At 41.8% G+C, this 26,325-nt stretch overlaps 1 protein-coding gene across 1 annotated transcript in view; it reads left to right on the top strand.

Moving 5' to 3' along the window:
* Positions 1 to 3,468: 3,468 nt before the first annotated feature.
* Positions 3,469 to 26,325, top strand: part of Slc35f4 (solute carrier family 35 member F4) — a 242,646-nt gene continuing 219,789 nt past the window's right edge. The window contains exon 1 of the mRNA XM_050162408.1: positions 3,469 to 3,571. Coding sequence (XP_050018365.1) covers positions 3,469 to 3,571 — 103 coding nt within the window. The remainder of the gene's footprint in view (positions 3,572 to 26,325) is intronic.

Here is a 26,325-nt window from a genome sequence, read left to right as displayed (position 1 = left end):
CAGCTGAAAGGTAAATTAGTAATGCTTGCCTTTGCCTAAGATTAGAATAGAAAGGCCCCGTCAGCATTCCAAATAGAGCAGCTGATGATGTAATAGCTAAATATTCAAAACAACTTTCTCTAAAGTGGTGTATGAAGGCCATGACATTTTCTTCCCAGGTGCCCTTTCTTGACAGATGGTTTAAACACTAACCCTGCGCAAGTTGTTTGGGGTCAGCTCTGGGAACAGCCTATATGATTGTTTTCCCTCAGAGAGAAAAGCTTCACCATTCCTGTTTAAGCAGCCTTACTACTTTTAGCTCGAGAAAGTATGCACGCTACATTAGCTTCTCAGAGGAGTGGGGAGCAATTCCACTCTTTTCAGCAATATGAATGTATATTGTGTGTGCTCGTATCCATGTGATTGTGTGCAATGTGCCCATCACATGAACTACTTTGCAGATGATTTGATACATTTTAACAACACAGACAGGTTTTTTATGCCCGAATTAGCATAAATATCTAAGCTGAGTCTACCAGATCACTAAAATAAATATGTCCCAGATATCAAAACTCAGAATCACAGTTGGATGCCCTTGGTTAAATGCCTTGAAGGTATGCCTAAAATGCCGGATGGAATCTAGAGAAATGACTCCATGATTAAAAACATTTCATGCTCTTCCAGAGGACCCAGAATTCATGTCAGATGTTCACAACTGTAACTCCAGCTTTATGTAATCTGATGCCCTTTTCTGACCTTTGACCCCAGCTGCATGCGCATTCACGTACACATCTCCACATATGTTCACACAATACTTACATCTTTAAAACATCGTAGGCAATTCTTAAGGTTGGAGAATGGTTTATAATGAGGAGAGAAACTATGTGAAGGATTACCATATGTATCATGAGTCGCTTTCAATCCTCACTTGTTAAATTACCTCTTTCCTTAATTCTTCCAGAATAGACTTGAGGCGATTTTATATAATTGAGTATCTTGATTGTGGAAAGTGATGTAGCATGTAAGCACATAAAAACACTTTACCAATTCTTCTCACCATATAATTTCCATAATTTTACAAAAATGTCCAGAAGAATATCTGAAAAGCTAACAACCCAATATTATGTGTGCTAGTGAATATATACCTTCAGTACCATCCCCTGACGAAGCATGTTCTAGATTATAATGTCTACCTGTACTTCAACTGACCATTTGGAAATGATTAAAAACATCTGTGAGTGTTCTCCTGTTTAACATTTTATTTCCAAGTCAGACTATTAACAGTTTAAGCACACATGGGAGAGAATCAGTTGCCTTTCAAGTCAACATATTAATATGTTTGTTACTTTTGAAGGTGTTTTTTAGTCATTCCAATTACTTTTTCATTAAATGCACCTTAATGTGTTCTGTTATAATGAATGATATTAAATTCATACTAGATGCAGTACAGGCAATTTATCTTTTATAGAAACATTAAGCAAAAGGAAGATTTTAAATTAATGTGACTAGCGTGTCTTTCTGTGTGCAGTGAATGTATTTTGTATACTAGACTTACTATACAAATAGTAAAACTAACAACATCACGCTACGCATTGCGTTGGCGTGGGGACGAATACAATCCTTCTCTGTTTTGTTCTAAGCATTCACTTTTCTCCCATGGCTCTGTGCATTTCTCCCATTGAAAGTGTCCCCTTCGACTCCACCTGATTGTTTTGCTCCTTTCACACTTCTGGTCTAACCCAGTCAACAGGTGCAGCAGGAAATTGGTTCCCCTAGGGACTCTCTTCACAGTCACACCTACCTGACGTTCAGTCTATTCTCAAGATGCCCTACAGAGCTTTGTGTCTGAACAAAGGTGACCAGCCCACTGGGAAAGGTAAAGCTGTTTTTTCACACACTTGAGCCCACATCACCTTAGGGCAAGAGTTGGCACATGTCTTTGTTCTGTCGTTTTGTTTTTATTTATTTGTTTGTTTGTTTGGTTTGGTTTTAGTTTGTGTTTGTTTGGTTGATTGGTTGGCTGGTATGGTCTGTTTTTTTGAGACAGGATTTCTCTGTGTAGCCCTGGATGACCTGGATCTCACTGTGCTGACCAGGCTGGCCTTGAACTCAGAGATCCTCACGCCTTTGCTTTCCGAGTACTGGAATTAAAGGCATGTGCAGTACCATTGCCTGGCTGGGTTCTTTGTTCTTGAGAGTCCACACACAATGAAGAGAATATTGGGAGGCCTTTAAAAGGAGCTGGGAAATAAACTCATAGTTCTGCTCCTTGCACTCCATGGTCTTCAGAAATGTGGCAATTGGCAGGGATATCGAAGACCTCTTGGGGTAAGGTGGATCTGACAGCCTCTAAGCTGATGGCAGTCTCCCTTCCTCTCCCATGTCCTTTCCCACGAGAAGTAGAGACTGAAAGACTAATGTTTATGAGACTGTGGCTGTACACTAGGAGCCGGGTAGTCATTTGCTCCGTGCGATCACCTAACCCCAGGACCTCTCATCAACAAAGAAGAGGCACATGTGTGTAGCAGCTGCTCACTCTGATCATAGGGCTTCAAGAATGTTCTGCATAGATAGAAAGTCTTTCTCTTTAGACTGTAGCAACAACTCACATGCCTGGATACAATTTGAAAGGCCTCACTTCTGATGTCTGTGACAAAAAAGAAGACAGTACTTTTTTCTTAGATTACTGGATATTTGGAACTGGACCGATGAGTGTGCTGTGCTCAGGTGCATGGTCCTAGCCTTTGTTTTGTTTATTGGAGGACAGAGAGTCCCGCGAGGACTAGAACTCTTAAAGTCTTTGTGTTCTCCTGGATAATCACTCTGCACACCACCTGCTGGGGATTTATTTCGTTTCCAATTCGCAAAAAGAAAAAAGGATCTTTGGTTGTCTAGACAAGTTGCAAGGATTAATGCCCGTGAATGCTTTCATATCCTCAGATTCAAGGTGAAATGGGCAGCAGCGCGGAAGAAACGCAGGGTAGGGGCAGAAGTGCTCAACTACTGAGAGCGGCTCTTGAATTACTACCCCCTAGTTCTGTTTGGGTCTCTGCTCCCCACAGATGTTCACCCTGAGCACCTGGTGACCAACCCTTCACTCAAGTGGCTTTGGGGTGTCTACTTTCGGCCCTAGGGTTAATGGTGAAAGTCGGAGACCAGGTGGGGCGCCCACATGCGTCCCAGACCTGGGTGGGCGTCCGAGGTGAGGGGGCGCTCTTTGGGCAGCAGTGAGCTGGTGGCGGGCGGAGAGCTGCCAGACTGACAGAGAGGCCGGCCGGAGTGGGGGCCGTTCCGTTGCCGCCGTCGCTGCCGCCGCCGCTGTGATGCGAAGCCGGAGCTGCGCCGGGCGGTGGAGTCAGAGCTGGGGCGCGGGAGCACGAGCTGCAACATCAGCACCAGCGGCGGCGGCGGCAGCACCTGCAGCAGCTCCCGGGCCCCGCGCTTTGATCTACGCCCCGCGGCGCCGGGAGCCGCCGCCCCGCGCTCTCTATGGATGTCAAGGCGGCCCCCAACGGGGTAGCCACTATCGAGGACCGGATCCTGCGGATTACTGGCTACTATGGCTATTACCCGGGTTACTCCAGCCAGAAAAGTAAGACGCCGGGAGGCCGTCCTGAACGAGATGAGGGTGGGAGGTGGGCGCGCGGGGGAGCGGTGCGGGAGGGCGCACCGTGGGACACCTGCAGCGGGGGTGTGCGCGTCCCTATCACATTCCTGGCCTTTTGAACCTTTGGGGCGAAAAGTATGTCCGCCGTCCGCTGTCCTAGGTGCTGAACCTTGAGGCAGTCATGGGGGCTGGCTGCTTGAACCCAGGAGTTTGGGGACAGTCTCAGTCGTGGGGGGTGGAGGCGTGCAGAGGACAGGACGAGCGCTCGTGGTTGTCGTCGGTCAGCTCACTGGTGGCTGATTTACGCTTAAAGGAGGCTAACATGGCTGTTCCACTAGCTGACCATCAGTCCTTGGGCTACTCACTTGGAAAGGCTTTACTGAGTGCTAGGGTTCTCTCCCCTGGAGCTGGGGACAAAGGCGGTGGGGATATTAGTTGGTTGCAGCTGGACTGGCTGGGTGGGTCAGCGTGTTCACCATGGGCCAGGAGATGTTGCCAGCATGGAAACTGGTCATGATAAAACGTCCTTAGAAGGTCCTCCGTGCCGGGCAAAGAAAGAACCTGCTCAGGTACCTGAATTGCGAGCTTGTAGCGAGAAATCATGGAAAAGGCGGGCAGAGTGGGATTGGGAAGTGAGACACAGCCACCCGCCCCCGCTGAACGTCGCGGCCACCACTGAGCTGTTGGATTCTAGTTTTATTCCGCCTAGGCTGAGATGCTCTCAGGCTTTGGGAGCAGTTACACACACACACACACACACACACACACACACACACACCATGTTGTTGAGAACAGGAGTGACAGGAGCCAGTGAGGGGCTCTATGTTCCAAGTCTCTACATTCTAGTTTCTTGACATATAAACCCACCACTATATCTGCTAGGGTTAGTTCTGCCAACCACCAAAGTGAAGCTTGTTTTTTGTTTGTTTGTTTGCTTATTTTTTTTTTTTTCCTGAACTGGGAGAGTAGCTTCGCTTTCATTTCCATGTAGGTGGAATTTCAGTTTTTCTTTATCAAAGCATTTCTGCCAAAAAAAAGAAGGAACTTAACTGATGTTTTTGCTATTATTTTTAACCAAATGCATTTTATATGCATTTCTGATTGATATTTTTTCTCTGACAGCTTGGGATGCCATCAATATTACAGAATCTGTGTGAAGCAGGGGACCCCCTGTAATTTTGACACATAGATGAAAAATCACTTCATTTCTCATGCAACTCTATACTGGGTTATGAGAGCATTGTCCTGTGGGCCATCCTCATACAGATATTTTCCAGTTTAATATTTTATCTCCTCCCAGGAAAGGCCTGTCTACTTTGGATGTTTCTGTCTAGCTGTTTTTAGCAATAGAGGCTTACATTATTCATTTCCATACAAAAGTAATTATATAGTGTTAGAATTTTCTGGAAGGAAAATAACATGCTGTGGAACATTCTTTGAAATCTTTTTACTACAATCTCACAATTTTGTAGTTTTTTTCCCTTTCCTATTGGCAAAGGGTGTTTTCTTTAACCCTAGACACGTGGACTGAAATCTTGACTAGATCTTGTAGAAATTATTTGAATGTCACCTTTGAATATTTAAATTAGAAACCAAGCATTTGGGTGGTCAAGAGAATGTAGAACTTGTCTCTAAAATTACAGAGTATTATAATTTCTGTGACAATGGTACTTTGGTTGATGAAGAGCAACCCAGAAAGAATACTGGGAAAGTAGCATTTTAGATAAGAACATGTTCATATTTTATTTTTGTACTTGCTCAAAGAGCTGCATATGTTTCATTTGCAAGACAATAACAGAGCAAAAAAGGGAAGTGCATTGGCCAAGGCTGTAACTGGAAGCAAAATATGGGAGGGATAAAGATACTTTTGGCATTGCTATTAGTGGTGGGCACTTGACTAAATTCAGGCTGCATTGTTCAATCAGTAAAGATAGCAAATTTCTGAAGAACAGAGCACTAAGGGTAGTCAATTTAAATCTCAGAATATACACTCTTTCAGAGCAAGAGAGACATTGCCATTTTGTACACACACATACAGAGAGGGGGAGAGAGAGAGAGAGAGAGAGAGAGAGAGAGAGAGAGAGAGAGAGAGAGGAAGCTGGAAGAAGGCCAGGAAACCAAACACCATGAAATAATCCTGCCCTTAATGCAGTCTTCAACTAGTAAACAAACACATTGAACCAACCAGTACAATCTGGTCAATTGATTTAGCTGCCACCAGGAGCAACAGCTTGGGGAAGTCTGGAGGCTTCTATTTAGAAACAAGCTCCAGCAAGGAGTATCAGATGTGTAAAGGTAAGGAGGCTTTCCTGTTCTGACTCATCACATAGGTGATATTCAGGATGGGGTGCTCTCTAGAGATCCTTGCTGCTTGCCAAAAAGGACATAGATGGGGGCTCACTTTTGGAAAATATGTCAATATTAGCCTTGTGATAATTTACCCTGTTTCTAAACTTGAATCCCATCCAGAACAAACTCTGATAGGGTAAAGAGATGAAGAAATGCAATCAAATATAAAGAAATTAAGATATTTTATGGGCCACTGGTCCATCAAAAAATTCTGTTTAATTTACTGATCAGTTTACTGAGCACACACATACACACACACACACACACGAAACAGGATAAATGCTAATCAAAATACAGTGGGTAACCTTGAGTTATCTGTGATTGATCGGGTAGGAGGAATAGACTCTCTTCTTATTAATTGTTAACTGAGCAATTCCTACATACAAGGAATGGGTCTAAAAAGACATATGAAAGCACTTTCATGTTTAGAGTTTGAGTTCCCATGGGGAAAGAGCCAGAAAATAACCTTATAAATATGTTTTGTACATGTCAAGGTGATAGTGATTTTCAAAAGGGCTGAAATGGGGGTCGGCAGAGCTTTCAGGACGTTAAATAGGAACAATTAAGCAGGGGTGTGGGAAATGTGGAGGAGTCAGCCATGTGAACGTCAGGAAGGAGACGTTCCAGGCAGTGGGGCCAGCCAGTCGTATGTACCTGTTTGGCATGGCAGAGAAACAGTAAGTGGGTGTTGCATGGTGGACGTGCAGTGAGTTACTGGAAGAGTATCCTGGAGATACAGAGAGTCAGATGAAATAGAACCTTATAGGTGCTTGATAGTTGTTTGGGTTGTTCTCTGAATGGCATGGGGAACCTTGCTTGGGTGCTGAAAATGGAATATGATAATTTGGCTTGCTTTTCAAAAGGATCAGTTACATCAATTAGTACATTATTTTGGTAACCTAGGAGAGAGACGATGGGGGCCTGAGTGAATGCATTGGAGGTGATGGTAAGTGTTCAGACTCAGAGCCAATAAGATCTCCTGGTGAACTATTTCTGGTATTGATAAGAAAGAGAAAAATAAAACTTATGGTTTGGGGTTTGACTAAGCTTGAACTGTCATGAGCAGTCGTGTGGAAAGCATTGTGATAGATAATGTTTCAGATATTCTAGATATGCTGTAGAGGTGGGTAAGTTCAGAGTTTCAAGAAGTCTGGTTGGAGATGCATTGGGGTTGTCCAGTATTTGACTTTGTTTTTTTCTTTTTTAAGTCTGAGACGGGGTGAGATCTCCCAGGAGTATTTGTAGAGCAGAGATGAGGTATAAGGACTGAACCTGGGAGCCCTCTGGCATTAGGAGGTCAGGATAAAAAATAAAAACCATTAAAGGAGGGCAAGAGAGCCTTCCAGGGAAGGTAGGAGGAGACTTCTGAAATGCAATGCAGTGGAAACCAGTTTTTCGGAAGGAAGAGGAATGTCAAGTATAATGAAGCCAACAACTGACCGCACTCGGCAATGAAGGGCCATAGAGACTTAATGAAACTATCAACATGTGTCGATCACATGCACTAGAATGTGTATAAAAGAGGCTTACAGGGAAAAATTGGGAACTGTAAATATAGATTCTTCAAGGATTTTGTTCAAAAGGAAGAGAAGAAATGAAGACAGTCGGGTCAATGATGGAGGAAGGTCATTGGCTAATAAAGAAACTGCCTTGGCCCATTTGATAGGCCAGCCTTTAGGTAGAATAAATAGAACAGAATGCTGGGAGGAAGAGGAAGTGAGCTCAGACTTGATAGCTCTCCTCTCTGGGGCAGATGCTATGAAGCTCCGACCCAAGATGGACGTAGCCTAGAATCTCCCTGGTAAGTCACCACCTCGTGGTGCTACACACATTAATAGAAATGGGCTAAGCAGTGTTTATATGAATACAGTTTGTGTCTTGTTATTTTGGGGTATAAGCTAGCCAGGCGGCTGGGAGCAGGGCAGCAGGAATGCAGCCTGCAGCTCCTTCTACAGGTCAAGAAGGAGTTAAAGTAGCTGGACAGTGATAGCGCACGCCTTTAATTCCAGCACCCAGGAGGCAGAGGCAGGTGGATCTCTGTGAGTTCAAGGCCAGCCTGGTCTACAAGAGCTAGTTATAGGACAGCCAGGGCTGTTAGACAGAGAAACCCTGTCTCAAAAACCCAAAAATAAATACATAGGCAGATAGATAGATAGATAGATAGATAGATAGATAGATAGATAGATTTAAAATTAATAAGACATTTCCATGGAAAGGTGAATGACTCAATAGAAAAAAGTTAGTGATGTCAGTGAGACAGAATATAGAAATGGCATTATTTTAAGAGGAATGTGGAGAGAGCAAAGATGTGAATCAGGCTCTAGAAGATAGATCGCCGAAATGGTGGTTGTCTTTTGAACTTCTCTTCTGAGTGTTTCAGTGTTGTCCAGACTGCAAGAAAAACCATCACCTGAACGTGGATGTGGATGAGGTAATAGAGGTTGTCAGGGAGAAAAGGCATGAACTGGTAAAGCAAACAGACAAGTAGATGAACCATGCAAGCTTAGGGGTCACCAGATATTTCAAATTTCCGGTCATAGATTTAAACTGAGACTAGTCAATAGATTGTCTTTTTTCTGACACAACAAAGGCATGGAACAAGTGAAGAGGATCTAAACTGAGTTGGAGAAGGTTATCCATGCATTTAATAACAATAGCATGGCAAATGAATTGTATCTAAGGAGACGGTATATGACTGAACGTGGAGCTTAAAGCTGACAGAAGCAGAGAGGACAGAAGATAAAAACAGGGGCAGTTGGTGGAAACATGAGGGGTTGAAGGTCTCAACATCATGAGAAACTGGTGGAATAAAGTGAGGAGTTATGTGGTTAGAGGGAGGGCTGAAATGTAGGGTTAAATGGGACATGGGGCACTTCTCTGTTGACGTAAATCTCCTTGTTTGTCAGAGAAGTCTGGAATCACTGTTTGGAATCTCACCATAGCTCTACTGTAGGTCAGCCTTGGCTATCCAGAGTCCAGGAGCCCTTCTCAGAGGGATCCATCAGAAACTTCGAAAACCCTCCTACTCACCACTGAGTGCAGACAGCCAGTAGTCTTTCTTTGACCCATGCTTTTGAACTTGTTTTGTTTTCCTATGTAGACTGAGATTGAGTTCTACAGTGATATTCTATTAGCAACTGAAGACTTGTAGTAAGCCCTGCACCCTTGCTCTAGGCCAGTCTGACCATATTCTATCCAAAGAACTCGTCCTACTTCTAGGAGAGAAGAATTTAAATATGTTTGCCATCAAGAAATGATACATTTTAAGGTGACATATCAATATTATCTGATGTGATCACTTCCCAACGTATACACAAAACATTAAAATATACCATTGTGCCTCAGAAATATGTATCATATACGTCAATCAAAATAGAAGGAAAGAATTTCACCTACTTCTGACGCTTGGTTCTGAGTGTGCCAGTGACTGCTTCAACTCAGCAGTTTCCAAGGTCCTGCTTACTTTCTGCTTTATCCAGTTGAGCTCACTCAACCTCAGGCTTCTCCATATCTTACGCAAATGTACTCTTAGGCCCCTCTATTTTCTACATCCAAGCTCATATTCCAAACTTCCTAGTAGCACACCTACCAGAATGTCCTCCAGACACATCACATACAGAAACAAGTCATCATTCTGCATTTTTCCTTTTTGTTATGCTTGTTGGCTTCCAATAACTGTATAAAACCAATCATCCACACCAGAGTTCTAAAATTCTTTCCCATGTCTATCCTTTCCGTTTGTAGTTAATAAGTCCTATCTATTCTACTCCAGTCATGTTTTCTGTCCCTCCTGCCTTTGCATGACTGTTTCCATCATTTTTCCCCAGTCTCAAGCTCCTCTAGCACAGCATGCCTACTTAACACTTCTCTCTGCAAACGTCTGTGCATCCAACTTCCCTAATCGAATACCTGGAATAGTCTTTCATTTTCTGGGAAATAAAATCCAAAGTCTTTAGGATGTCACGATTCAAGTCCAGCTTATGAATTCTATTTTAGTACACACATTCTTCTCCATCCAAAGTGCCAAATAATGCATGCTTACTGCAGAAGATCTGGAAGGCACAGAAACAGAGATTAGGAGAAAATTATTCATAATTCTAACACCCAGAGGTGATTAGTGCCAACACTTTAGTGTCCATCCTTTCGATTTTTATAACTTCACATGTACATGTTTTTATTTTATACCAAACATTTTTCCTATTTGTCTATATCAATAACTTGATTTTAATTTATTTACCCTTTCTCATCTATGCAAGCATCTTAACCTACTTAACTAATCACCGGCATGTGCTTTTGGGCCTAATTTTTCTTCTCTCATATCCCATCTGGTCTGTACGCACCCTGCTCTGAGTCCCATCAAAAACTAGATGGCTGTTTTAATGACATTATTGCCTACACGTGTGTTTTTCTTTTTCTGAGCCTTATTAAACACTGGCCCTGGAGCACTCCTCCCAGTCCCAGGTGCCCCTCCTAGCAGGGAAAGCTCCTATTTATCTGCAAAGTCTCTGTTTTAAATGCTGTCTTGGGGAACAGTCCGCTGGCCCCAGGCTGGGTTCATCCTCTCTCTGGGTTCCCAGTGTTCTGGACTCACGTCTCCTCTGGCACTTAGTCAGCTGTCAGCTTTTAGGCTTTGCACGAGACTGTCCACTTCTCGGGGTCTGGAAAGGACAGGAACCTACTTTTATTTTAACTTGGGCAAGTTGCTCAACTCTGTCAAGTTTTGATGCTAGTGAATGAATGATTTCAGCTTCCTTTGAAAAAAAAATACCTTTTCTATTGTGAAAGAAAGAAGGTAGGGTGGTGGTACTGGGAGGACAAGAAATGACTCACCAGGGACTGAGTCAAGAGGAATGCTGCAAACAGCAGTCAGTGATCAGCTAACCTCATGACTGAAGCTTGCGAACTCCTGAGTCCTTATGGCTGCCGTAAGGTTTTCTGTTTTAGAGTGAAGAAATAAAAGGTAATTGCTAAAAATACAGAAGACTGTACATTTATAAAAAGCACAAGAAGGAAAATGGAGTTCCCCCCTCTTTAGAAATGGTCCTATTGACCTTGGGACACAATATTAATGTATCTCCCAAGCACTTCCTCCACGGTGAGTTACTCAATTGCATCTCACTAGTGAAATAATTGCAATAGATATTTATTCCTGTTTATATTTAGTGTATATCCTGGCGACAAGTTTTGTGCTTCTTTATATATGAGGGGTGAGTCTTGTAAGCAGTCACAAATAAGTGCCCCTGACATGCATGCATCACTGACCAGAATTTTTGTTATGATGTTATAGTATGGTGTTGTAGTTTATTATAGTGTGTATTTGTATTGAAAACACAAAAGTACAATAAACTAAACAAATACATTGTGGTGATTTGAATAAAAATGCCCCCAAAGACTCATAGGGAGTGGCACTATTAGGAGGTGTGGCCTTGTTAGAGTAGGTGTGACTTTGTTGGAAGAAGTGTGTCTCTAGGGGGCGGGCTTTGAGGTCTCAAACACTCATGCCAGATATAGTGTGACACTCCCTTCCTGCTGCCTGCTGATCATGATGTAGAATGTTCATCTCCTTCTTCAGCACCATGTCTGCCTGCATGCCACCATGCCTTCCTCTGTGATGATAACGGACTAAACCTGTGAACTGTAAGCCAGCCCCAATGAAATGTTTTCCTTTATAGGCCTTACCACAGTCATGGTGCCTCTTCACAGCAATAACACCCTAAGACCCACATTATACAATGCCACTGCTATTTACCCACATTAGGTTTAGCCTTACACTTCACACATATGTTGGTTGCCTATTCTATGACCCTTTGAATACCGAGATCTAACCGAAAGGCCATAAACTTTGGCAACAGGAAAACACAGAAGGGCACGCCTATATAATCAGCCACATGGCAGCCTTTTAAATTTGTGTACAAAGATTAATTTATCCACGTTATTTCTGAAAAAAAAAAAAAGGTCATAAGATCTGTTTCACAGTGTATTGTTTCTGGCTTCTGATGACACTGATCAAAACGAGCTCAGGGCAGACAGGGTTTGGTTCATTGTCCTTCAGTGAGAGAAGCCAGGACAGGAATTCAAGCAGAAACCCGGAGGCAGGGACTGAAGCGGGCACCATAGAGGTGTGCCGCTCACTGGCTTGCCTCCCTGATGTTTTCCAGGACAACCTGCTCAGGTACAATATTGCCCACAGTTTTCTGCACCCTTCTCTCAGGTAGGATCTCAAAAATAGCCCCACAGGCATGTCCACAGATGAATATGATGGAGCAGCTCCTCAGCTGAGGGTCTTTCTCCTGGGGTGTGTCAAGTTGACCTCCAAGATTAGCTACCACACAAGTGGTTGAGAGGACTATATAAATAAGCCACAGAAAATAGCTGGCTATTGATGCCCAATTCAGTATATGAAAGTTGCTAAAATTTTGGAGGAAATTAAGTAAACAGATATATAGTTCCAAAGGAACTCATTTTTTTCCTTAAGTAAATTATTTGTTTCTTTTTATTCACAGAGCATTTTGCAAGGTTATGGCAAAATTGTATGTTATTGAACTGTTAAAGGCAATTTTCTAATTATGATATTCACAATGCCTGTTTTGTGGACATTGCCTTACCCTCCATTTATTTGTGATTGACCCAATGCTGTAACCAAAGCATTCCTACATGGACTGTACCAAGACATATTTTATTTTAAATGTACTTAAATTCGTCTGTCACAAATGTTTGCATCATAGACTAATCCAAAAGAAAGGGGAGAAAATCCAGAATTGACAAGAAATAGCATGAGTCTGCATGTCCGGAGGTGCAGGAACTCAGGCACCAAAGTGGCAAAGGGGGCTGGAGAGAGAAGGGAGAGGAGAAGAGTGGACTCCCAGAGACAGGCTGTATGCCCAGAATGGGTGTGGTGCAGGTTGCATAAGAGGCAATGGAGAAAGTGATGGCTAAGGCAAACTTGGTAATGGTCTATGGAAAGTAACATTGTTCTTCTCTGTGGACTTTTAAGGGGAAGTGCTTTCTAGATGCTGTTTCTACAGCAGTAAATATAACAAACGGGCTGTGTCATGCTGTGGTTAAAAAAAATATCATTGCATCATAGATAGTTAGACTAGAGTTATAATTTTAAGTTAAAAGTAGTTAATTACTTCTAAAAATAGAGGAATATAAAGAAAAAGAAAAATGATCTTTCTTTCTTAACATAACTATTGATATTTTGGTTAATTTCTTTCCAATCTTCTTAAATACATATAGGGCTTCATGTCTTGATCTTTCAACAAAGAAAAACTATAGCGTTACTATTGTAGCCAAAATTCTAACTCTCTCTCTCTCTCTCTCTCTCTCTCTCGCCCTGCTTTTTAAAAATACTTTTTGATTATGATTTGCTTAACTGCTTTGAGAGGCCAAAATTGAATTCTTTCCGAGCTCTTGGCTTACAGAATTTGTACAAACTGGTTCTCAGTCATTTGAGACTAAATACAATAGAAAGACCTGAAGTGTTAATAATGGCTTGTTTGGTTTGGAAGCTGTTGAAGGGTCCTGTGGTGTCTCTGTGGGTTTGAAGCATAAGAATAAACTGCTATAAGTGGGAATCAAGCAGTAGCCTGTGATTGGGAAAGCAGGAAGCCCTCCCTCTTTTCTGGTAGGTGTTCTTCATCTTTTCTCTGCAGCAGGCTGGCTTCTCTGTTTCCTTGCCCAAATGGTCAAAAATAGCCACTGCCACCAGTTTTAGTGTTTACATGTCCTCTATTCAAGAGCACAGACAGATTGAGCAAGAATCTCTTACTTCTAAATCCAGATTCTTGGGAAAAGCCACTCTTCGTTCCAGTTTATGGCACATGGCATACTCTAGATGCTACTGATTGTGGTAGGGCAGACTTACCGCGTCCTGGCTACCAGGCTGGCCTGAAATATTGATGGTGGGAGCAGGGGAGTTTTTAGGGAAAAGGATCAGTTGGCCAGAAAGTCATTTTGAAAGAAATTTGTTTCACAGAGCTTTGCATACAATTGTTTTTTTAATCAAATTGTAGACTTTAATACACATTTAATCTAGAGCTGATAGATAGCACAAACAGTTTTTGTTGTGCAGGCCCAAGGCCCTGAATTTGATCTCCAGAACCCATGTAAGACAAATGTGTATGTGCTTGTAATCTCAAATTTTGGAAAGTATATACAACAAGATGCCTAGGGCTCACTGCTTAGGCTAATGGATGAGTCCCAAGTCAAAGAGAGACATTGTCTCATAAAACAAGGGGGCAGAGCCTCAGGAATGGCCCCTGATGTTAATCTCTAGCCTTCACATACAGACCCTGTATGAGAGCCCCTTCTTCCCAAGTTTTCATCTGTTCTTCTGGTCCTGATAGTCTTTTAACATGGATCTACGTCATGTTTAGTGAAGTGATAGACACTGTCCAATTTTACAAACTTGAAAAGTTCAGGTGTCTGCCGAGGGTGAAGTTTCTAGACCACTTGCAAATGGCACTGCAGGTTGCTTATGAAGCCTTATGGAGGGTCACCAAATTAAATCAAATTTAGAAGACATATTTCTTTTTCTAGGTCAGAGAGTGCAACATGCCAGTGCCCTCAGACTCAGCGTACCATAATCAAGGGTGGCCTTTAACACTGTATATTTTAAACAGGGGTTGAAAAATGCAGTCTTTTGTAGCCTGGGGTTTGCTATTTTTAGACTTGGGCTAGAGCCAAGATGGCCCTAGTGAGGTGTCAATAATGTTTTCTCAGTCCTGAAAATTGGACATAGAAAGTAAGATTGTTTTGCCTTAGGAAAGATGAGATTCCTAAGGCTGTGGGAGGATGAAAGTTTTGCTGCAGCCACCTCACCATGCTCCACACCAAACGGTGACTGTCTTGAGCTTTTGCTTTTGCCTGTGTTTAATTGCAGGCATTTAAGAGGTAAGATTCAGACCCAAGTGAGTTCAAAAATTATTTGGAGCACCATCATCCCTGCTCGGAATCAGGGTGGTAGGTTCTACAAAAGTGGCACACACACCTGAAATTGTGCCATTAGAGTTACCAGAGTCTTTTTAGAACATAAATACTTAGAAGTTGAGAAAGTTTTCATTTTCAATTTTACCTTATAACTGCGAACACATGAAGTGAATTGCTTGGTTTGATCTTTCTGATCCACGTCAAATTAAAATAATGCTGGTGAGTTTGTTGTTGCTGTTAAAAAGTACCTTTCTATGTAGCCCAAGGTGATCTTGACCTTGAGGTCCTCATGCTTCCACCTTCTAAGTGAAGTTATGGCTTGACACCATCATCATTCTCACCCTATGGCCGTCTTTCCAGGGCTTCACTTGGTTCTTCCCATTCCTCTGGTTAAGGTCTCCAGAGGTGTGGCCATTTGAGTGAGAAGGTTCCTCATGGGGTCAGTTATTCTAACACTTGGTCCCCAGTTGGTCACACTGTTTGAGGGGTTTAAGTTTGTCACTGTAGGTGGGCGTTGAGCACTTAAAACCCTTTATCTCTCCCTCTTTGCTCTCTACTCCCTGTTTGGTTTTGAGGCAACAGCCCTCAACTTTCTTCATTGGCCTTGCTTGCTGCCATGCCTCCTGCATTAATAGAATCTTATTCTTCTGGAACCATAGTCAAAAAACACTCTTTCCTCCATACGTTGTTTTGATTATTATTTTTTAAATAACAGCAACAGAAAAGTAACAAATATGAATGGTTTTGGAAGTTCTTCAGAAAACTATAAAATTCTGGACTCTGACCACAGAGTCCTGTCTAGCTGGCTTTTCAGTGGGCTCTGCTCCTCTCCACTCTAAGTTGGGTCATCTTGGCACAGGCTCCAGAACCTCCATGCCTCCAGACTGACAAGTGCTTTCTTCTCTCTTCCTGGACTGCTACCTGGTGGCCTCCTCCTGACTGATCAGGCCTTTACTAAGTGCCGTCCCCTCAGAGGGGGCTCTTCAGCCCTGCGCTCTATCGCCTCATGTTCTCTGCCTTTAGAACACTTACTGCAGCCTGCACCACAGCTCGTGTTCATTTTTGTGACTGTTTAATGTGTTCCCTGCCTGCTAGACTCTTAGTTCCCTCAGGGTAAGGATGGGTCCATTTGTTCAGCATTGTGCTGCTAGCACACAGAACAGTACATGTGTACTTTAGAAATCGTGTGGAATGGTTGAGCCTTATTAAAAACTTCAAGTAGACTCACACAACCTTTGTGTTTGGAATATCTGAGGTGTACAGGGAAGATATGACTGTAGCACGGAGTGTTCTCATGTTCCCCTCACTCCACTTTGCCCACTGTGAGCACTGCACCACAATGTTACACATGTCAAAGCTATAAACCCAATATCGGCACTTTGAAATTAATGAAATTCTAGATGGCATTTGGCTTTCACTAGTTTATTTTTTATTCATCTCCTCTTCCTTTCTGGCTTTTAAACTCTGGGCACTGCATTTAGTTGTTTTGTGTCTCAAGTAGAACTTAATGCATCGCATGTGGAATGAAATTTCAACTTTAAAGAAATTTTCTGGATATTTTATGGCGTGGATAAGGTTAGATTCTAAAATTTGACTACTCGTTTTCAAAATAATGTAGGATTAAATCATATTAGAAATGATCCATGATATGACATGATGTGGCATATTAAGGACTCTTCTGCAAAATGGAACAGTGGGATTTTTTTTAAACATTCCAACTGTTTAATATTTGGAGGGACAAAGACATAGTTGAAAATATAAATAAAACTATGAATTAATAATTCACTCCAAACACATACACATATGTATGCCGATTTTTATTCAGTTTATTTTATCATGTGGGAATTTTACTTCTTTAAACAGACTATTAAAATATAATTCCATTGAATTTTATCTGCTTTTTATATTTTATTATTATGTATGTAAGGTATAATGATATTGCTTAGGAAATTGAAATAACTCAAACTTGTTAATTGACAAAGAACCTCAGTTTTACTCAAAATCTGATTTTAGTAAGAAAGCATCAGTGGTGTGGATGCTGCAGTTTGGAGTGGTCCAGACACAGTGACCTGTATCCCACCTTTGACATTCAGCCTCCATTTGATGAACTCTGAACAACTTCTAAACACTCTGGCTCATTAGGACATGAATTAGTTACTTAATTTAGAGGTCTCACCACTTGTTTTGCAGGAAGAAGGTGGGCTTGCCTCAAGAAATACTAGATTTCCCAAAAGACCCTCTTAGGGAATGAGGTACATCCTTTCATTCACACTCAAACCAAAGAAGAGGGTTTTGAGGAAAGGTCTGTACCAACGATGCTCTCTTTATCAGCAGTGAAGGAATGATGAAGTCATGTCTCAAAGTTGAGGTCATTCAAACAGCGTTAGCATTCAAATACCCCGTAGCAAATCCAGGTAGCCTCAAATTTGTCCACAGAGACAAGCTACTGGGGACCTTATTCTCCCATGGATCTGAATCTCAAAAAATAACCTATGCTTTTTCAACTGTCTTATAATGGACACTGTAAAGCTCTGAGTAGAGAAATGTATTGACCTCACAGCTATCAAGGAAGCAATGTCATGGGCAATCCTTCCTCTTGTTAAATGAGACTAGGAGTGGGTTTCTCTTCTCTCTGAAAGGTGATACAAATGTCTTCCTAAACATCATTTCAAACTTTAAGCCATGGTTTCTTTAAACACAGAAGCTTCCACGTGGTCCAGGAAAATCCTACACTATCTTCACTTTCCTTGCATCTCCTTGAAGGTAATGAGTTAGATCCTGATTCTGATAGTGCTGCCTTGAAAGCCAATGGGGACGGTTGCTTGTGGGGTCATTGACTATATTTCAGGTGCTCTTGCACATGGAAGTATAAGGTGAAAAGCTGCATTGATGTGCAAAGACAGCTTCATCACCAAAGCAGTGCAACCTATTTCTCTCTTGAAGTATAGTTTTGCTTGGCCTTGCAACTTTTACTGCTTTCCAAAAGACTCACAGAGTGCTCACTTCCTTCAGACACTCACAAAGAGTCCTAGAAAATCTGGAGTTTAAAGCTTTGTAAGGAACTCAGTTTTGCTGAAGGAAAATAGCATAGTTGCTGGCTTCTGTTGAAATAGGAGTGGCAGGGCTGCGTCCCCGGCACCCGGCCGCCCGCATGGCTAGTTTATACCCAGAAATAATTACACAGAAACTGTATTCTTTCAAACACTGCCTGGCCCGGCTAGGTCCAGTTTCTTATTGGCTAGCTCTTACATATTGTTCTAACCCATTTCTAATATTCTGTGTAGCCCATAAGCTGGCTTACCAGAGAGGATCTTAACCTGCGTCTGTCTGAAGTGGGAGCATCATGGCGACTCACTCACTCAGCTTCTTTTTCCCAGCATTCTCCTCTGTCTACTCTGCCTACCTAATTTTCTGTCTTATGAGGGCCGAGGCAGTTTCTTTATTAATAAGAAATCACTCCCACATCAGGCTTCTCTAATAATTATGTCAAAATTAATGCAAATGAGTGAGTTTGAGGAAAGGATTTTATTTGATAAAAGCATTGCTTCCATTTTTATCCCCCGCTCTCACCACAGACCAGTTTACTGATCTTTTCCAAATCTCACTGGCTCCCAAAGTTTCACCAGATGATGAACATTTGTGCTGCTCAGCAACCAGGTAGAATACTTTAGGGTGCAAATGAAAAGAACTCAACTTATACTGGGTAAGCAATAACAAAATTACTCTCTCGGATCATAGGAAGTGGTACATTTCTGACATGGTAGCTGATGCTATAAGGAAGTAGCCAGGCTCTAGTTCTTGCTTCTCCTTTTTACCTTATTTCTGTGTTGTACTTTGCAAAAGATTTCTTTCTGTCTATCTATCTATCATCTATATATCTATCTTCTATCTTTCTATCTACTTCTCTATCTCTTTTGCTCTCTTTCATTCTCCCTTTCTTTGTATTTCTTTCTTTGTTTCTTAAATCATTTTTAATTGATTATTTGGGAATTTCACATCATACACCGATGCACTCACCTCCCAGTCTTTCCATGGCTGCCTCCCCTCCCTCATGACTTACCCCTCTACTTCAAATAAAGAAAAACAACTCCATTTTGTGCTGTTTGTATACTCACTGAAATATGGTCAAATTCCTAGTGACCTGGCCCCCAAGAGATGAGGAGCCTTTCTCTGCTGGCTTCCATGCCAGAAGCCATCAACTGGGAAAAGCCATCGGGTAGTCAGAGAGGGACAGAGCCAACTCTGCCCTTCCTACTCTATCACCTGTGTTATGGGGCTGTCTTTCCTGCACTCATTCCACTGTTGGCATGGTTGTGTGGCTGCCACTGAGGAGAAGGGCTTATAGCTCTCCCATGTTGAAGCCACAGCCAGTTCCTCTAAATTTTGTGGGGAAAAGGCAGTTGGGTCTTCTATGAGAGATGGGCCTGCTCTTCCAGGAAGGACAGGATCAGTTCACCCATGCATTCTGACATTAAGTGTCTTCAGGCAGCAGGCCAGACCACAGACATCCACCTGTGCTTAGATGATGACCTTGGCCACAGACATTAACTTGCTCCATGACTGTTATCAAGACCATCGACCCATGCATGACCCTCATGAGTTTCAAGGGCCACTGGATCTCAACATGACCTCAGATGGCTACACGGTCCACCCACTTCAGGATGGCCCCCAGAGGCAGCAAAGCCCAAGGATATCACCAAAGCATCAGGCAGTAGCACAGACTGCATACAGTCACGTGCATCTTAGATTTCATGGTACCATGGAACAAGAAGCATGGACCACAGGCATCAACATGGTCTCTTGGTAGCATCATGGGCCATAGTGATATGTCAATGAGGTAGGTAGGGAAACTCCCCTCATCTGCTGCCTCCCTAGTTGCCCAGAGCCAGGGGGATCCCACAGCCAAGCAGCAAGTTGAGAGGTGGAGTCTGCAATTTCATAAGCTTCAGACTATTGTACACCATCCTGCAATCTCACTGGACCATGGCACCATGTTTACCCCAGCAAAACATTGCTTCACTTCAAGGCTCTTAATTTTCCCACTTAAAATTTCACTGAAGTTTTGATAGCTCTCTTTTGTTTTACAAATACTTGTTTTAAAAATATGTCATACTATTATTATTTTATGTAGCCTATAGGCAAACATATCTAAACTTTGAGACACTGGATAATTTTCTTGGTTTGTTTTTAGGTTTCTGTGACAGAACTCTCTGACAAGAAGCAACTTGAGCTGGAAAAGGTTTATTTTAGTATATATTTCTAGGTCATAGTTCACCACCATTGGAAGTCAGTGCAGGAGCTCGAAACAGGAACCTGGAAGCACAGGCCTATGTGGGAACCACGGAACAACACTGCTTACTGGCTTACTTCCCGCTTTTTCTCAGCTACTTTCCTTAAGCAACCCAGAACTTCCTGCCCAGCTACGGTTCTGCCCACAGCTGCCTGGCTCTTCCTGTATCAATAAGCAATAAAGAAAGTGTCCCACAGACATGCTCACAAGTTAGCCTGGAGGAGGGGGGTCTTCACGTAAGGGTCTGTCTTCGAAGATGTCAGGTTGACCACTGAGGGTGATTATTACAGGCAACAAGCTTGTCTTCTGGACTACATGGACATTATTTTATCCTTCCTAACCTAGTCACTGAATAGGATCTTGAGAAGATTCCAGAACCAAAAGTTTTCCTTGCACAGAATGGATAGGAGTGTAAGAGAGATCATGGACAATTGCTTCCCAATAGGTACCCATCTAGGACCTCACTGTTGAACAACTGGGCTTCTTTGACTATTCAGTATCATTTTGTTAAGATCTATTCTCTTGGATTACAGGTTTTCTTAATCTCCTGATATCCTGTATTCTGAGAGTTGAACTTCAAAGAAGCCTCCATGTTCTAGTGGTCACTGTGTGTAGGTTCATTTAATTCTCCTATGATTTTAGTATGGCTATCCATTTTTCACCCATGCCTGGTGTCCCTGTGGACTTCTACTTGAGCATCCACATAGGATTTAGCTGTTGTCTTAGCCACAGAAGGGAGCACAGTCCAGTGCTGTACAGAACAAGAGTTGAGGTTAAGAAGCTAGGTATCAGGGTATCGGATAGACTTAGCTACAAACACCACTTTGTTCCCTGTTAGCCGTGACTAGTACCACAATTCTGTGGCTTTGAAAATCTTTGTTGAAAAAGGAAGTAATTTCCATGTTGTTCCCACCTGCTTAGGCTCCTGTTTTCTCAGACTCACCAAGTCATTTTTTGCTTTCTAGAGTCTCAAATTTCATAATCATATCTTCTATTGATTACCTCATTCTTGGGGATTTATTCCTCTAAAACTCGGTTATTGAATATTCAGTGCAATCTCCTAAATGAAGAAATATAGAGGGATGCCTCACTCAATCTGCTATCTTTCCCTGAAAGAATTACTATGCTTTCTATTTCTTTCTTTGAAATTTTCTGACTTGAATTAGATTTTTATGAACCAAAATAAATAGCATATTCTTAGTGACAGAGTACAATATCTCTATTTCCTCTCGGTGGGAAGCTGTTTTAGACATTACAACATGAAAGCAAATAATATTATACTGCCTCTTGATCTGAATGTTGGCTACACAAATGCTTTTGCATTGCAAAAATGTCTTCAAGATGTACAGTCAAAGCTTGTGTTCTTTTCTGTATGCAAGTCATATTGCAATATAAATTTTGCTTTAAAATTTTCAGGTCACAACAGGCATGGTGGCACATGACTTTAAATTCAGCACTTGGGACGCAGAGGCGGGCAGACCTTTGTGAGTTCAAGGCCAGCCTGGCATAGAGCGTGAGTTTCAGAACAGCTAGGGAAACCCTGTCTCAAAGAAATTGCACCTCACAGTTAGATGTGGTGGCACAAGCCTCTAAAATCAACACTCAGAATTCAGAAGCAGATGACTCTCTTTAAGTTTAAGGCCAGCTTGTTCTACATGGTGAGAGGCAGGCCAGCCAAAAACTGTGTAGCGAAACCTTGTGTCAAAAATAAAAATAATTGCACCTCACATAATTATATATCTTAGTATTCTGGGCCATTTTATCTTTTCTAACAAGACTGAAGTATAAGTGAACTAGACATAATAAATTCCTTCTTCAAACTTCCAAAGTAACAGAACATAAAGGATTACTTTCATAGATGGACTCAGTTCCTCAATCTCTAAATATATATTTTATTCCTTACTTCTATGAATTAAATGATTCTCAAATATTTCATTTCATAGTCAAAACATCTTGGAATTAAAAATATCCCCACTGTCCTCACTGTATCCTGTCCTGGTTAAAACAAATTCTTTCAGAAGGAGACCCAGGCATCTGTTCTTTTTTTTTTAAATTGTTTTTATTGAGCTATATATTTTTTTCCGCTCCCCCCTTTTTCTCCCTTCCCCTTCCACCCTCTCCCATAGTCCCCATACTCCCAATTTACTCAAAAAGTCTTGTCTTTTTCTACTTCCCATGTAGATTAGATCCATGTATGCCTCTCTTAGGGTCCTCTTTGTTGTCTAGGTTCTCTGAGATTGTGAATTATAGGCTGTTTTTTCTTTGCTTTATGTTTAAAAGGCACTTATGAATGAGAACATATGATATGTGTCTTTCTGGATATGGGTTACCTCACTCAATGTGATGTTATCTAGATCCATCCATTTGCCCACAAATTTCAAGATGTCCTTATATTTTCTGCTGTGTAGTACTCCATTGTATAAATGTACCCTATTTTTCTTATTCATTCTTCAGTAGAGGGGCATTTAGATTGTTCCAGGTTCTGACTATGACAAATAGTATTGCTATGAACATAGTTGAGCACATGTCCTTGTGGCACTATTTAGCACCCTTTGGATATATACCCAAAAGTAGTATTACTGGGTCTTGAGGTAGGTTGTTTCCTAATTTTCTTAGAAATCACTATACTAATATCTGAAGGGGGTGTACCAGTTGCACTCCCATCAGCAATGCAGAACTGTTACCTTTCCCCCACATCCTCTCCAGCATAAGTTGTCATCAGTGTTCTTGATCTTGGCCATTCTTACAGGCATAAGATGGAATCTCAGAGATGTTTTGTCTGATGACTAAGGATGTTGAGCATTTCCTTAAGTGTCGTTCAGCCATTTTAGATGCCTCTGTTGAGAGTTCTCTGTTTAAGTCTGTACCCCATTTTTGTTGGATTATTTTTTCTCTTGATGATCAATTTATTGAGTTCTTTGTATATTTTGGAGATCAACCCTCTGTTCAATGTGGGATTGGTGAAAATCTTTTCCCATTCTGTAGGCTGTCATTTTGTCTTGTTGACTGCGACCTTTGCTTTACAGAAGCTTCTCATTTTCAGGAGGTCCCATATATTAATTGTTTCTCTCAGTTTCTGTGCTACTGGGTTTATATTTAGGAAGTGATCTTTTGTGCCAATGTGTTCAAGTGTACTTCCCACTTTCTTCTATGAGAGTCAGTGTGACTGGTTTTAAGTTGAGGTCTTTGATCCACTTGGATTTGAGTTTTGTGCATAGCAATAGATATGGCTCTATTTTTATTCTTCTGCATGTTGATATCCAGTTATGCCATCACCGTATGTTGAATATGTTTTCTTTTTTCCATTTTATATTTTTTGCTTCTTTGTCAAAAATCAGGTGTTTGTAGGTTTGTGGGTCTTCAATTCAGTTCCATTGGTCCTCCTGTCTGTTTTTATGCCAATACCAGGTTGTTTTCAGTACTGTAGCTCTGTAATAGAGTTTGAAGTCAGGGATTGGGATGCCTCCAGAAGTTCCTTTATTGTACAGGATTGTTTTGGCTATTCTGTTTTGCTGTAGGAAGTCTCACAACTTGTGGTTACCCACCTACTGGGGCGTGGCCTCTGTGTCTGCCCTCTTTTCCAGCCACTCTTTCCAGTTGCTGGACTTGTTCTCTGTTCTCCATTCAAGCAGAGGATTTCGATTTGTGAGTTTACCTACCTCTAAATAAATAACCATCTATTTCTCAATTTTGAGCTAGTGTGGGATGTCTTTTAAGCATCCTTCCACACTGGTTGGTTTTTGTTTGTTCGTTTGTTTTTGTTTTCCTATACGAAGTTGACTGCTGTTCTTTTGAGGTCTGTGGAGAATTTTGCTGGAGTATTGATGGGAATTGCATTGAATCTGTAGACTGCTTTTGCTAAGATTGCCATTTTCACTATGTTAATTCTACCTACCCAAGAGCATGGAAGATCGTTCTACATTCCAGGGTCTTCCTCAATTTCTTTCTCCAAAAATTTAAAGTTCTTGTCATAAAGGTCTTCCACTTGTTTGGTTGGAGTTACTCCAAGTTATTTTATGTTATTTGTGGCTATTGGGAAGAGTGATATTTCTCTTATTTCTTTCTCAGCCCATTTATCATCTGTGTAAAAGGAGGTTTACTGATTTTTTGAATTAATCTTGTATCCTGCTACATTACTTAAGGTGTTTGAGTTGTAGAAGTTCCTTGGTAGAACTTTTGGGGTTGCTTATGTAAACTATCATAGCATCAGAAAACAGTGAGAGTTTGACTTCTTCTTTTCTGACTTGTATCCCCTTGATCTCCTTTCATTGTCTTACTGCTCTAGCTAGAACCATAAGTACCATATTGAAAAGATATGGAGAGAATGAACAGTCTTATCTTGTTCTTGCTTTTAGTGTGATCACTGTGAGTTTCTCTCCATTTAGTTTGATGTTGGCTGTTGGCTTGCAGCATCAGTTCTTCCTAAAACTCCCCAGAAGATACCAGTGAGTAGCAGAAACATGAACGGAGTCTAGGATTGTGTCCATCCAACAATTCCTTCTTCACCAAACAATTTGTATTCTAAATTTCCAACATATCAAAGGTATGGGGAAATCAATAAAAGTTAACATTTGAAAACACTACAATGAACTGAATGGCCATGGTGCTGTAATAGCGTGAAGGGTTGAGTTGGTGTACTGATTTCTCAGTATTTCAGTTTCTATCCTCATCCTGGATTGGTAGCAGCTGGCAGCCAGGAATAGTCCACAGGTCACTGGCTAAATTCCCTTCTCCAGTTACATCAGGGTTTCTACGTCTTCTCCTCAGTCATTTTGTAGACTCAGAAGGATCAGGGTTGGGTCTGTAGTGTGTATTCCTACATACTCTCTCTCTCTCCTTCCCTTACACATTACCCTCCCATAGATGTATTCCCTAGCTCTCAGATGGTGTGATGAAAATCTCTGTGGATAATTGACTCTTGTCTTAATTTGAGAGTTCCCATGTACTGTTTCTCTTTCATCACCTACAATGTGGCTTAGGTCTCTTTTTCTGAGAGGAACACAAATCAGGGAGAAAGCAGACAAGCTCTGTGCCTTTGTACTTTGTAAATTTCTTTTTGCCATTTGTTTATGTGCATATGTGTGGACCTGTGCATGTTTGTGCTGCTACCTGTGTGGACCAGAAGAGGGCGTTGGATCTCCAGGGTCTGGTGCTATAGGCAACTATAAGCCGCCTGATGTAGATGCTGGGAACTGAACTCAGGTCATTTGCAAAGAGCAACAAGCACTCTTAAGTAAGGAGCCATCATCCCTGTTGCCACCCAGAAGAGTTTTTGACTACAGAAGTCTTACTATGATCTCGTATGTCTTTATGGGGGTCTAACCTGTAAGGTGGGCATATGAATTTCAGGGAAACTCCAGTGTGCTGCCGGTTGTTCATGCAGTTTACATGAAAGGAAGCATGCTGCAGCAAGCAACTTGCCCTGGGAACTAGTCCCGCTATTCTGATGACATGCCCATTTGTCAGTGTGGAAGAAATCTCCTCAGGTCTGTGAAGCATGGGGGACAGAGTGAGGCTTAGAATTGGCGGGGTCTGCATCTCAGGAGGAGTTCAGAACGACATATATGGGCATGTTCTGATTTGGACAGGCTATTGTGGTGTTAGGCTGAAACAGCTTCTCTGATCGCCTTCATCTAAGATTTCACCTCTCTGCTCTCAAGGACAGATGCAGGGTAGCCTGTTCAAACAGGATGGCACACTAGGGAAACAAAATAGCTTCAAGCCCCGTGAATTCCCCTCTCTGCCCCTGGTGTAGCCTTTCATAAAGCTTTCCTGAGCAGTCTTATTACTGCCCTTGACTTGTGTTACTTTCCAATTACATTTCTTGGGCGAGGAGAATGGATGGTTTCTTTCCTAGTGTGGCTCTTTTCTGAGAGGAACACAAGCTCTGTACCTTTGTACTCAGGTGTCTCACCAAACCCAGTGTGGTTACCTAATAAAACACAGAAAATGAAGACACAGGGTCTCAATCCTTCTTTAGACTTCTGTCTTCTTTTAAGTTGTATACTGTTTGTAAAGCTCATACAAACCCCAGTACGCATTACATCTGTCATAAACAGCACATAGAATGCTAATCCAAGAAGTAAACCAAAAATTTGGGGATCTCAGCTTACACTATAACTGAATACCTAACATTCCATAGCCTTTGATAGAACATTACATATATATT

This window comes from Alexandromys fortis, unplaced genomic scaffold (assembly GCF_014885135.2).
Source record: "Alexandromys fortis isolate MF-2015 unplaced genomic scaffold, M_Fortis_MF-2015_v1.1 scaffold_130, whole genome shotgun sequence".
In the NCBI taxonomy this organism is placed as follows: Eukaryota; Metazoa; Chordata; class Mammalia; order Rodentia; family Cricetidae; genus Alexandromys; species Alexandromys fortis.
This window is presented reverse-complemented; position numbering and strand designations above follow the sequence as displayed.